The sequence below is a fragment of the Macrobrachium nipponense genome, chromosome 14 (assembly GCF_015104395.2).
Source record: "Macrobrachium nipponense isolate FS-2020 chromosome 14, ASM1510439v2, whole genome shotgun sequence".
In the NCBI taxonomy this organism is placed as follows: Eukaryota; Metazoa; Arthropoda; class Malacostraca; order Decapoda; family Palaemonidae; genus Macrobrachium; species Macrobrachium nipponense.
Window position 1 is genome coordinate 26,814,312 of NC_087207.1, and position 14,728 is coordinate 26,829,039.

The following is a 14,728-nucleotide window of genomic DNA, read 5'->3' on the forward strand; positions in this document are numbered from 1 at the left end:
TTGACAAAGCTTTTCAGGTTACTTATCACTACGTAGATATAAAACGCTATCTTGGGCTGTCATAATCTTCACAAATATGACAATGATTTCTACTATGTACAGTCCATCAGGTCATTGCAATCATATTTGAAAGTGTAATAATTAGACCTGATACATCTTTACTTATAAAATATACATCTGATATCATTCAGTATACACCAGTAGAAATTTTTTTAATTCTGTGGCACGTTTAAAAAAATTAAAATAATTTTAATTTTCCTAAGAGATCAATAAAGTTATATCCACAGATGTCTGTGTTGAAGAGTTAAACCCAACAGAGGATAATCCAAATGAGGCTAAGAAGAAGAAGAAGAAGAAGAAGAAGAAGAAGAAGAAGAAAAAACGCTAAATCCAAATCCAAAGAAAGAATTTTAACGGGCAACCTGGAAATATCATCCTTTTTTAACCCTTAAACGCCGAGACGCTATTTACCAAAGTGTCTCTCGTATGCCGGCGGCGTTCAGGAGTTAGTGCTGAAGCGGAAAAAAACTTTTTTCAAAAGATCACAGCACGCTTAGTTTTTAAGATTAAGAATTCATTTATGGCTCCTTTTTTTGTCATTGCCTGAAGTTTAGTATGCAACCATCAGAAATGAAAAAAATATCATTATCATATATAAATATTGGAATATATGACAGCGCAAAATAAAATCTCATATATATAATTGTATACAAATCGCGCTGTGAGCAAAACGGTTAAAGCTAATGAGTTAATTTTTTTTCGTTGTATTGTACACTAAATTGCAATAATTTTGGTATATAACAAACTGTAAAACGATCAAAGCAACACAGAGAAAATATTACCACAAAATGACACATGAATTCGAAACACACGGACGTAAAAAGGGATTTTGACGTAGGAAAAATCTATTTCTGGGCGAGGAAGCCGTGTCACCCAGTGAAATATGTCTGCTTTAGCACTATTTCTAGTAAAATATTGCTATAATACCAGAGAACTGCTAAATTGGATATGTCAGAAGCTTCTGACTCGCTCACCTATATAAAAGGTGTCGGTATAAAACTGGGGCGGGTGTTAAACACTACCACAGCAACCCCTCCAATTAGCCTTTTCCTCATCAAAAGACCCTAAATACGGGGAGCCGACCCATAGGTCACACCTAGCTACCCCGTTGAAGGCGTCTGTGACGTTATACTTTTCGATAGCCATATTGTTTCGTACGTTCGAATATAGCTATTTGTTCTTTTATTTTTATTCTTGGTTACGGATCGTCAATCTACCTCTTCACCCAAGTTAAGTACTGGTTCCGCCCTTTTTCAATATTTAGAGTGAATTTGCCTTTCGTTTTGCCTTTATTTAGGATTTTATTAGGCGTCACTTCACTTATAAGTAGCGGGCGGGCGGCAAGTCGTCTTTACGGCTTATCCTTGAATTGTACCGATTTCGAGTGTTATTCCTCTCTGCTTGTAACATGTGATATTTCAGTACTTATATCTATTTATTTCTTGGGTGGCAGTTTTTAGTCGATCCTATTTTCGTTTATGTTTTGTTATTTTCATGTTTTTCACGGGGGTCTTCATTCGAGCACGTTTCTTTATTTCGTGCTTCACCGTTTATCCACCCCCCCCCCCCCCCCTGTTATTTTTAAGTTTGGTTTATTTCATTCAAGAATTTTCCCTTTTTTCTTTCCTGGGCTTCAAACTAGGGAAAGAAGCCTATTCCTTCAAGGTGATGCCCTTCGGGCTGAATATAGCCCCAAGGGTTTTCACGAAACTGGCGGTGGTAGTGGTGCAGGAGCTAAGGTCTCAGGTTTTATTGGTGGTGGCAAGTATATGAAAGCCACGGACGAGGTCATATCGTTCCTGGAATATATAGGGTTCAAGATCAACAGGACCAAGTCCCGATTGGCCCCAGAATCCAAGTTCCAGTGGCTAGGTATCCATTGGGGCTTGGATTCACACAATCTTTCCATTCCATCAGGGAAGGGGATGCCAAGGTAACAAGCCAATTCTTAAAATGCAAAAAGGCTTCGAGAAGGAATCAGGAGACGATCCTAGGCTCGCTCCAATTTGCCTCAGTCACAGACGTTCTGTTGAAAGCCAAGCTCAAGGACATCAATCGAGTTTGACGTTCAAAGGCCAATGCCAAGTGTCGCGACAAGTTCGGCCAGGTACCTCTGATTCCCAAGGAACGTCTACGTCCATGGGCAATGGCCGAAAACCTAGCCAAAGAGTTACAGTTGCAGTTCCCTCCCCCGTCCCTACTGGTGCATACAGTCGCATCACTGTCAGGTTGGGGAGGTTATTCACAGCACGACAAGGTTCAGGGAACTTGGTCACCTCAGTTCCAAAAGCTTCACATCAACATCCTGGAAGCTATGGCAGTGTTTCTGACCTTAATGAAGCTCCGTCCTCCGGAGGAGACTCATATCAGATTGGCTCTCGACAGTGTGGTAGTGATACACGGTATAAACAGAGGTGGTTTAAAGTCAAGTCATGTGAACCACGTGGTGATAGCAACTTTTTCTCTAGCTGACAAGAACACCTGGCATCTATCGGCTACCCATCTGGCAGGAGTCCACAATGTAGTAGCAGACGCACTGTCCCGGTCAGTCCCCCTGGAGTCAGAATGGTCACTGGACCAGGAATCCTTCAAGAGGGTTTGTAGGAGAGTACCGGGTCTGAAAGTAGATATGTTTGCTACAGGGGCAAACCACAAGCTGCCTTTTTACGTAGCCCCAAATATGGACCCTCTAGCATACGCTACGGACGCCCTGAGTATAGGTTGGAACCAGTGGAGGGATGTTTATTTATTCCCTCCAGTGAACCTTCTCCTGAAGGTGCTGCACAAGTTGAAATCCTTCAAAGGTCAGGTGGCTCTCATAGCTCCTTACTGGCCCAAGAACAATTGGTTTCCCCTTCTCCTGGAACTAGGTCTTCGTCCTCACCCTCTCCCGGGCTTGAGGCTGTCGCAACAAGTTCAAACGGTGACTGTGTTCGATTCCTCAGGTCTTCACAAACCCTATCTTTATGGATTTCATGAAGTTTGCAGGTAGGAGGGTAGGGGACATTGATCCACAGAACATTTTGTTCTTGGAGTCAGACAAAAGAGAATCTACACTTCGCCAGTATGGTTCAGCAGTTAAACAATTGCCTACATTTCTCAGGGAATCAAATGTCAAAGTAATGACAATGACTTTATTCGAACAAGGCTTGGCAGTTGCCACAATAACAACCACTAAGTCAGCTCTGAAAAAGATTTTTCTTCTTGGGTTTGGTATAAATCTATCTGAGTCTTATTTCACCTCAATCCCAAGGGCTTGTGCACGCCTGCGGATTATTCACAGGCCGTCGTCAGTGTCATGGTTTCTTAACGATGTTCTCAGGTTAGACTCTAAAACAGACAACTTCAAATGTGATTGCCAAACCCTTTTGCATAAGGCACTGTTTTTATTAAGTCTGGCTTCAGGTACCAGAACATCGCAGATGTAATCTTTATCTAGTGGCCAAGGGCATATAGAATTCCTTTCCTCGGGTGACGTGTTGCTTTCACCAAATAAATATTTTATGGCTAAGAATGAGAACCCTTTGGTAAGGTGATCCCCATGGAAGGTTGTTCCGATTCCGCAACATCTTTCTTTATGTCCTGTTAAAACTCCTAAGGACTATTTATCTAGAACATCTACCTTTTCCGAAGGCCCCCCTCCCCCCCTTTTTTCATGTGGGGCGGTGGTGGTACCATATCTCTAAGGGCATTAGTTTTTGTATTTTATCAAGAAAGTCAGCCCAGGGTCCTTTCCCAAAGCGCGTGGTATTCGGGCTATAACAACTTCTGTAAATTTCTTCAAATATATGAACTTTGATGATCTGAAGAAGTATACTGGTTGGAAGTTGCACTGGGTTTTCCAAAGCATTACCTTAAGTCTTTGGAGGATCTTAAATATCATGCAATAGCTGTAGGGAGGTCAGTGTCTCCTGCTACAACATCAATATAGTACTGTCCTTGTGTCATATGAATATTTTCCATTATGCCAGCATTATTAACATTCTACCTACCGCAGCACATTTCTTTGTTATTTGACTTGGTGTATGGTGTTAATTTATACAATTTAATATTCTATTTTGTTTCAGAGTGATGTAGCTTGGTGTTTCTCTGGTACAATTTCACGGGAGCGACACGGCTGAGCCCAGAAAAGGGATTTTGATGTAGGAAAAATCTATTTCTGGGCGAGGAAGCCGTGTCGCCCAGTGAAATCCCCCCCTGGTTTTTTACCCCCCCCTTGCAGTGCACCAAGCTTCATTGCTATCGATAAGTATGACGTCACAGACGCCTTCAACGGGGTAGCTAGGTGTGACCTATGGGTCGGCTCCCCATATTTAGGGTCTTTTGATGAGGAAAAGGCTAATTGGAGGGGTTGCTGTGGTAGTGTTTAACACTCGCCCCAGTTTTATACCGAAAGTTTTTTCAAAAATTCACCATAAATCGAAATATTGTGCTAGAGACTTCCCGTTTGTTGCAAAATGAAGGTAATTGATTGAATATTACTAGACCGTAAGTGTTTTAGCTTACAATTACAGTTTTTTACCATTTTGGTCGAGTTAAAGTTGACTGAAGGTCAAATTTTTTCTATTGTGATTTATATGAAAATATTTCAAAACTGATAAAAGCTACAACCATGAGTTATTTTTGTTTGTATTCTACATGAAATTGCACACATTTTCATATATAAAACTTTATGTAACGGCTAATATAAAACGGTGCAAACCTCATGACAAACTGACGAAAGAATTTCTGAGATTTTCGGCAGAGTTACTGCGCGCAGAGGTAAGGAAAAAGTGTTTTTCAAAAATTCATCATAAATCAAAATATTGTGCTAGAGTTTTCCAATTTGCTGCAAAATGAAGGAAAATGATTGAATATTACTAGAATGTAAAAGTTTTAGCTTACAATTGTGTTTTTCGACCATTTTGGTCGAGTTAAAATTGACCGAAGGTTGAAATTTTGGCACTTATCGTGATTTATATAAAAATATTTCAAAACTGATAAAAGCTACAACCATGAGTTATTTTTAGTTGTATTCTACATGAAATTGCACACATTTTCACATATAAAACTTTATGTAACAGCTAATATAAAACGGTGCAAACATTACAACAAACTGACAAAAGAATTTCTGAGATTTTCGGCAGAGTTACCGCGCGGACGTAAGGAAAAAGTGTTTTTCGAAAATTCACCTTAAATCGAAATATTGTGCTAGTTTTCAAATTTGTTGCAAAATGAAGGTAAATGATTGAATATTACTAGAATATAAGAGTTTTAGCTTACAATTGCGTTTTTTGAGTCAAAGTTGACCGAAGGTTGAAATTTGGCCACTTATCATGATTTATATGAAAATATTTGAAAACTGATTAAAGCTACAACCATGGGTTGTTTTTTGTTGTATTCTACATGAAATTGCGCACATTTTCATAAATTAAACTTTATGTAACAGCTAATATAAAACGGTGCAAACATTACAACAAACTGACGAAAGAATTTCTGAGATTTTCGGCAGAGTTACCGCGCGGATGTAAGGAAAAAGTGTTTTTCAAAAATTCACCATAAATCAAAATATTGTGCTAGTCTTCCAATTTGTTGCAAAATGATTGAATATTACTAGAATGTAAGAGTTTTAGCCTACAATTGCGTCTTTCGACCATTTCGGTCGAGTCAAAGTTGACCGAATGTTGAAATTTTGGCACTTATCATGATTTATATGAAAATATTTCAAAACTGATAAAAGCTACAACCATGGGTTGTTTTTAGTTGTATTCTACATGAAATTGCACACATTTTCATATATAAAGCTCTATGTAACGGCTAATATAAAAGTGCAAAAATTACGACAAAGTGACGAAAGAATTTGAGTGTCGCTGAAGCTTTTTAGTACGAGAAGAAAGAAATTCGCGTATGCGCGCCTGGGTAACGCTTGTAAACAAAACAACAGCTTAACCCATGAACTCTCAGCATCCCTCAAGGCGTGTGATTTCAAATTTTTTGCAAACTAGGCCTATAACTATTTTTCCACGAATATTTAATAAAACTTTTTGTAGTCGACGTACCGTATGTCCTATTAGCACCCAACAGACAATTTTAGTCGACATGTAATACGTTCAATAGGCGTTTAAGGGTTCAGTCTAAATCATGCTGAAAGATGTGAGATATGTCTCTGTATCCTTTAATTCCCAAAGCTAGCATCTTCACATTCAAAAGAAATGCTAATAAAGAATAGACTTAGATAAGAAGTACCCCATTCATTACAACATGCAACAAATCTCATCTACTTTCTCTGGTAAAGGCGAGTGGTAGACATCTAAAAGTGCAATAGAAAAACATCCATAAATGTTATTTTATGACATTTCCACAGTTGGTGAAATGACGTAGCAGTACCTCCCCTTATCTTACAAAGCATCCTAAAAGACCAATCCAGGAAGACTTTGCTACATCTCACACTAAGGACAGTATTTTCACTAAAGTTTGCATCTCAGAGACAAGTAAAAGAAATTTATACACTGGGAAGGTCCCATTGTAAGTTGATCAGCAGTAATTTTACCATGTCCTCCAAAACAACCAGCACCAAAAACTGGTCTGTGGAACCTTTCACCATTTTTCAGTCTAATGTTACCCGAATCAAAAATAACCAGTCTTCTACTGGATAGAGCAAGCGAATTTGAAAACCTATAATAATGTGGCTTTGCACATAATCTTGAATTATTTTGTTTTGCATACAGGTACCTGGCAATGGCAGTTTACTTCGCTACTTTTTATTTGGCAGATTCTTCTCATAAGTAGTTGGAATTGTTTTCAATAAGACCAAGAGGGAAAGAAGTCTGGGATTCATCATCTTCCAATTCTTCATAACTCATCTTCATTTCATATTCAAAACCCTGTCATGAAATGTATACTTCCAGGGCTACTTGCTACTGTCTAGTATTAATAGTCGTGTGCCTTACCTCCTGTTCCACAAGTCTCAATAGTCTCCAAGTAATCTACATGACCCAACAGGCACATACATACACATTGGAGAATTCTGCATCTGGGCCTCCAGCCAAAATGGCAGTTCACCCATAAACTTAATTAATTTATTATGAAATAAATTAGGCTTTTATGGCAAAACAAAAAGTTCTTGCATATAAAATCATTATTTCTGACTGACCGCCATCCTCCAAGGCCCCAAAAATCTTCCTTCCTTACATACAGTTTACACAAAGTGAGGTATTGGTTGGGACATACCTGGGGATCCAGAGGGGTGCATGCTTAATGAGAATACCTATGCCTGACAGAATAGATTAGGGAACTTGGGAACAACCATGGCATAAATATAGGTAGTATATGTATAGTGTATATTATATCATCTGTATACAAAAAGCAGATGATTAATGGGTTTCCATAAATTAAAGAAATTATAAACAATTTTTTTAGTTCAATTTCATCTCTCCACTTCGAAGTTTCACAATCTTTGGTACCAATAGGATCATTACTTTGTGTTTCAACTCAGAATCTGACCAACTGCATGAAGTGTTTGTTTGATACTCATAGAGGTTCCATCGGTTTTGGAAATTGTGTAGCATCCACTCTAAGAAGCAGTCTATTTATGCTTAAGGACAGACAGTCTCTACTCTTATGCCACTGCTGACGAAAACATAGTAAAGATAATTATAATTAAATGACATTTATTTTGAAGTACATTATAAAAAGGATACAAAATCACCACAAACTGCATTACATTCACCTTCTACTAAAATGGATTGTATTTTGTAGCAAAGATGATTATACTTACAATGTGCCATACATTTCATGGCAGTCAGTATCCAGTTTGGTAGGTTATCTGGATGACCTTCAGGAGCCTGGACAACCCCTCTGACTGTTATCTGGGTCATGTTATGGTGCAATATTTCCCCATTAATCACACTAGGATCAAGCAGGGTAGACAGATCACCAAATAGCAAACGCTTGCAAATAGCATCGAGTCTGAAAACAAAACGAAGTCACTTATGTTTATGGTTTTGGGCATTGAAAGAAAGTATTATTCTTCTTAAATATTCCATTTTCAGAGTAACACCTTTCATATCTCATTTATGGCAGCCTACTATTAAGTGACAAAGGCTTCTAAGGTTATTGGCTACTAAGTTTCATGACGATGATGTATGAGTGGGCCCGCCCCATGAGTCATGTATTTTACCTCTGAGGTCTGGTTAAAATAGCTAATAAAAACAATAATGGTGAGTATAATTCCATTCCTAACCTGCATGATTATTACCTACAACAAGTGCCTAGCCTTGCACACCACAGGTTCTTTGACCATACAATTTATATACCTATGAGTTTGTCAGACTTGGTTCCTGACTCACTCATATAGTTCACATTCTCTACTAGATTCTACAGGCACACTCAAACACAGCAACATTCATCATTTTAGCTTCCCACAAAAACACTGATTTAGGCATATCCTGCATATATAATATTTTTATAGTCAGGATGAAAAACTAATAATTTTTTACTGCTATAAAAGTTTATTAAATTAACTATTAATCAAATAATTAATGCCTTCCTTCAAGCCCCACAAATCTCACTGATTGCATTGTAAGACTGGCAGACAAGAATGATACACCTGTGAGCATTAAAGACATAAATATACTTTATAAGATATAATGAATAAATGATGGGTCTGTATCAAAATGATGTTTTGCTTTAAAAATGGTATTCAGTACCAAAATTTTTATTATAGTATATGAAACACAATCCCATTCATTCACTATTTCAACCAGCTTGTATGTTGAACAGAATTTCCTGTAAGAACAATGATAAGATTATTGGGACAAACATGTTCATTAAACACTTACCTCTCCATAAACACCCATTTCCATACATTGTTGGTTTCCTCTTTTGTTAAGGGTTTGGTAACAACGTGGCATTTTTGCATACCACCATTATCCTTAGCTTCATTGATCACATTTTCGTCCAATTTTTTTAACTGAAACTGAACAGAGCAATAAATAAACATGTAACCTTAGATTGGTGAAAATATTTGACCATGCCCAATTCAATTATGATCTTTCCTTCAATTCAAATACATCTCATGTTATTGGCAGTTGCATGCATACAAAAAATAAGGTGATATGACACTAAGGCTTCTGGTAGCTACATGCAGCAGTACATGGTTTAAAATAATGCAAATACAATATAACAAATAAGTTGATAAGAATCTTGGCAGAAAATACAGTTTCATAAAGGATGGAATATCCTTTGGCTTATTATCTTTATTTCATGGCATTACATTAGACTCCTCTCATACATTAAACCTTATTACAGAGCCATTGCAAAACTGAAAAATAAACCACATCCAAGGTAGTAGGAAACAAAGGCCAGAGTAACCCAGGTAGTATGCAAGTATGAGAGCAATATTCTATCAACATGGACAAATTTTCTACTAGAAGACTCAGCAATGTGAAACTGTCTTTTACATATAAGTCAGTAGTAACCTTGACACACAATGCTAAAAGAATTAAGAATCTAATTTACAATTTTATTAATAAAACAGTCTAAAAATTTCAGAGGGAGAAGATAAAAGATATATGTAAAAACTTCACTCATATCTTAAATATAAATATAAACTTTCCACCATATTTTGTTTCATATGTCTTACAAGTCTTCACACCTTCAGAACTCTTAAGATCTGAATAGATTATGAACCCTTTATCCATAAATTGTATATGTATGTGCATAAGTTAAAATAAAAGATTCGGGTTACAATTCAGCTGATTTTTTTATACTTGCCATACGCAGTAAATTTGTAGCAAAAACACTTTCATATTCCTCACACAAGAGTAAGATAAATACAAAGCACTGCTAACCTGCTTGGGAGAATTGTCCCATCTCTTTCTTAACTCTGGAGAAGCTCCTTCATTGGCATCAACATAACTGGGGTTATTAGAGCTGAGAGTACCCAAAGCAATGCGACCAGGAGTTCGTGGGGTACGAAGTGCCTTCAGTGGTGATTTGTTACAAAACCTGTATGTACAAAACATAAATAAACATTGATCCCATTGTCAACTCGTCATTAAACTACTAACAAAGATCTTAAGGGTAATTCTGTCTCGTGGACAAAAACTGTTTCACAATACAATGAAGCCCTCAATTTTCATTTGAGGCCGATCTGTTTTTATGGAAATCATGGTATATTAAAACCTCCCTTATATTAGACTTGCTGATTCTCCTGTGAAAGGTTACCATTCAAAAGTGCATGAGAGGCAATCTTCCATGGGGCATTACTTAACAGTGTACGAATGATGTAAGATAAGGTGGTCAGCTTATTGTTGCATACAAAGCAATGTTCACACAGTTAAGCACAACCTAACTTTCACCATTCCTTGGTCTATTGTTTTACTGACCACCTAAGCTTAGTGCATCACATGAATCATTCTCTGTTGCACTGGTCTTTTCAGTCATTTTTTTTAAATGTCATGTGATTGTGATTGCTAAAAATCCTGTGCATCAATTTTGATTATCCCATGAAAACTCATTATGATAACTTCTGCCTGTGTATCTTTATAAAGTGCTGAAAACATTCATTATGTCTATCCCTTGCATTTGAAAAGTTGTGCATCCATTATTATCCATGAATATAATTGAAATATTTTTACTTGTGTTCCGAATAATTTTGAGAAAATTTACAATAATTCTAGAAAAAGCTCACTTGTTCATACGCGAACAAACCCTCGGTCTTAACAACAGGATCATTTCTAGCGCCTAACTGGATCCGGTAAATGTAAACCAGGAAAGAGAAGACGGTCAAAGAAAACCTGGAGTTTACCATACATTCAGGATTAATACCAGATAAAACAAAAGCTTACAAATTAGCGACCATGTCACAAAACCCAAAAATGCTTCTGACGTACAGTCTCTGTTCCTGGTAGTTGGTGGTTGTATTATTATTATTATTATTATATTAAGAAGATTATCCCTATCTGCATCATTTATCATAGGAATGAATAGTGAATTGATTAGGTCAGCATTATCTATTTTTGAAACTTAAAAATAGTATCTATCTTATGTAGGTGGGAGTGGGGTTTACAAGGAAATAAATGCATACATCTGGGCACATAATTAGTTGACACTGTATATAAATGAAGGTCTCTGAGTAGCTTGAGAAAACAGTAATTTAAAACCTGTTTTCCACATGGTGGACTGGGTCATTGAGGCCAAAATGAAAATGATTAAAATCTCAGTGCAGGCAAACATACTGTAACTGGTTTAAATTCAAACAACTGAAAACTGCAGGTTTAAACTGCCCTCCCAGGTGAAATTACAGTGCACTGTACTGTATACATAACATGAAATGACTGAAAGTTGAAATATGACATAAAAAGAAAAATGCAAAGGTAGCAAAACCTTAGGATCTTATCACCTATCAGCTAACATCTGTAAATGTAGGTACAGTTATCACAGCTATCTGTCATTCGGTACTCCTGATACTATACGTATGCATCTCATCAATCTAGACTAGACTTGTACCAAGTAGCATAAAGTCAAGTAGGAAATAATTTCAACACACAACAGAGAATAAAATATTACGAGAGCTTACCTATACAAATCTCTGTTATCCTTGAAATTTTCTGACTGAGAGCTGCTACCATGAATATCCTCAATAAGCCCTGCTTTCACAAATTTCCTGGAAATAATTGCACAATATAATGAACATTAATATCAGCCCTATTCAACCAGGAGCTACTGTAATAAAAATTCGTTTGTGGGTATAGTTTTTACATAACTGAGTCTACCCATTAAATCAAGTCTCTGTCATCTACCCTTAAACAAATGTACTGTACTGTATCTAATGATGATTTCCTCTTATAAAGGTACTATACTACTTTAGTGATGAATGTGGAACACTATTACTTTAAGAAATGGAAAAGGCTTTAGGCATTTTCCATCTTATCTTCTCATAGCTCAGGCAAGACTATGAAGTGATGAAAACTATGTCCATTCAAAAAATGGGAAATTATCAATGGGAATTCCAAAATAGTCTTACAATATTCTGTTACTCGACACTTTACACTTAACATTTCATCTGTACCTTGAAAAAATATATTTTGAAAATGGTTGATTAAATAAAACCTAATACAATTAAATTAACCTTATGGAAAATACATTTTATATACTTATTTCATGGAAATACTTTACCTCAACAATTTGGTTGTTTGTTCTCGCGATACACTGCTGCCAAAGTTGGGATTATTTTTGAGATGCACGTGCAGCCAGTCAATCGCTTCAGATGCCGTAAAACACCGTTCATACTGCCGGAGTCCACGCCAATGTCGAGAAACTGGCATGCCATTGTAGAAACCTCTAACAGCATCATTCCACTGGGAGAGAGAGCAAACATCTTACCTAGATCTACGTATTTCCATTTTCATTTAGGTAATCACTTATTCTGTTACAAAAGTAGTATCATTAAACACATGTGGGAAAATTGACAATGTAATGACCTAAAAACTACCTTCAAAGCTTTATATGATTACGTACAAAGTTACCAAATAGTACATAATTTTCTATACAATATATCTATAAAGTATCGAAAGAAAAATAATCAAACTAAAGCAATTGGCATTGAAGTATATACCAATCATACAAGGGTTTAAGACACCCTTTGCTCTGAAAGAAACAAAGATAATTGCTAGAGATCCTAAGAACCGCTTGAAGAGGGAATTTCTAAACAGTACCATGAGGTCTCTTCAAGTTTCCACATAAACAACCTGGCATAAACTAGCAACTCTTCCCAAAATCAGTTAAACTAGAAACTTACCACAAACAGAAAGTATTATTTGGTTAGCAATGGATGAAAATGAGGCCTCAGCCTCATTTTCTTGCCTACAAGAAATTTGTTAAATGCTCTCTTGAGAGAGATTAAGAGCTGAAAAGTTTTATACAGATTTACATGTAGTAAGGTGGGCAATTAGAGAATGTTTAAATCAAGACAATAGCCTTTAATGCTTCCTCCACATGAGTATATAAGAATTATATATCACAACATGGGGCATCAGGATTTTAGAGGTGATTAGTTGGGGCATGGCCAAAAAAACCTTGGGAACTACTAAAATGACCATTTTTTTAATCAATTTGCATTTTTCAGAGCTAACAAAACCGAGGTCTTAACAATAGGATAAATCTTTGTGTGCCAGCTGGAAACCAGTTAGTCTTTCATAAAAAAAACATCAATCCTAATATGTAATTTCTGTTTAAGGTACTGGGGATGTTGATGGTTAAGCAAGCTTTCCTGACAGAATTGAAAGTCCAGCTAAAATGATAAATTTTACTAAATCACACTAAAAACTATCAGATATACCATACTTTATAATAGTACATAATTATAAGCTAGGTTTAAGACAAATTTATACAAAATAAAACATGTTACCTTAAATTAATTAGCCTTTAGGAATCCTACAAAACTTTATATTACTGCAGCAAATTTGGGGGGAAAAAAATTCATAAGAATATTTGCCTGATCCCCATTTATAGGCTGTGTATTTTAGGCAAAAAGTTTGTTCTAATCAAATGCATTAGACTGGTCATAATCAAGATTATTTAAGATACATGGCTGTGCATAACATTAAATGCAATTGTTAAGTTGCAGACTACTACTGCAACCTGATTCCTACCAGTCACCAACTGAGATAATTACCATATTCTGTTTATGTTTAAGAAAAAGCAGACTACTACTGCATCCCTCTAGTTCAGTAACTACCAGTTTATGTGCAAAGTGAGCGACATGTTTAGTATCATCCCCTTTGGGACAAATATAGTAAAAGATGGTAAATACTTTGGTCAGCTACTGGACGGGAATCATGCTGCAGCAGTAGTCTGCAACTTTATTATGACATTTGCCGCTTTTGTATATGTTTTAACATTTAACCTTGTGGGGATGATATTCATCTTGGCATATTTTGGATGTAAACTGGTAGTTGCTGAGTTACAAGGCTGCAGCAGAATTCTGCAATTTAACCAAATGTAACTTAGTAAAAACTGACTAGGCTAGCCTATGGTGCCAAAGGCTTTGTAAACAAACATTAATTATAGGTGAGACCTACATAAGGATAAATGACCGAGCGGCAATATAGCGGCGCCGATTCTCTCGGAACATGGCCACTTCCCGAAAAACTGCTTGGATTACGGTAAACGATTAAATGGCCACCATTTCACTCGAAATGACCACTTTTTTTTCACTCGATAATTGGTGAAACAACATTAATCTTTTGAATGGTATGCTTAAAGATTTAATTGTATTGTTTCACCAATTATATATAGCTGAGTGAAAAAAAGGGGCCATTTAATCGTTTACCCTATGCCATTAGGAGGAAACACCACAGTCGATCCATCGTCATCATGTGGCTCAGCCTTATTCACTCGATATTTAATTGGTGAAACAGAAATACAATTACATCTTTAAGCATACCAATCAAAAGATTGAAGTTCCGTCAACATAATGTGATATATGAAAGCCCCATACGAACTAAAATAAGCATGTGAGGTCTTCGTAAAATATGTTTTCAAGGCAGTTTTGAAATCCAATATGGCGGCAACCGCATGACTTGCCATTCGTAACCACAGCCAAGCCACCATCTTTCCCAGCACTCATTTGAACAATGTTAGCGTATATTGCTCTTACTCAAGATTGCAGTTGTAATCAGCACAA

General features: G+C 36.6%; 1 protein-coding gene across 4 annotated transcripts in view; it reads right to left on the reverse strand.

Moving 5' to 3' along the window:
• The window catches only part of LOC135226429 (DEP domain-containing protein 1A-like), a 47,017-nt gene that overhangs the window by 19,947 nt on the left and 12,342 nt on the right, over positions 1-14,728 (reverse strand). For all 4 annotated transcript variants that reach the window (XM_064265983.1, XM_064265985.1, XM_064265984.1 and 1 more), the window contains exons 2-6: positions 12,220-12,401; positions 11,621-11,707; positions 9,891-10,047; positions 8,880-9,016; positions 7,817-8,007 (exon numbers count right to left, since the gene is read on the reverse strand). In XM_064265983.1, coding sequence (XP_064122053.1) covers positions 7,817-8,007; positions 8,880-9,016; positions 9,891-10,047; positions 11,621-11,707; positions 12,220-12,401 — 754 coding nt within the window. The remainder of the gene's footprint in view (positions 1-7,816; positions 8,008-8,879; positions 9,017-9,890; positions 10,048-11,620; positions 11,708-12,219; positions 12,402-14,728) is intronic.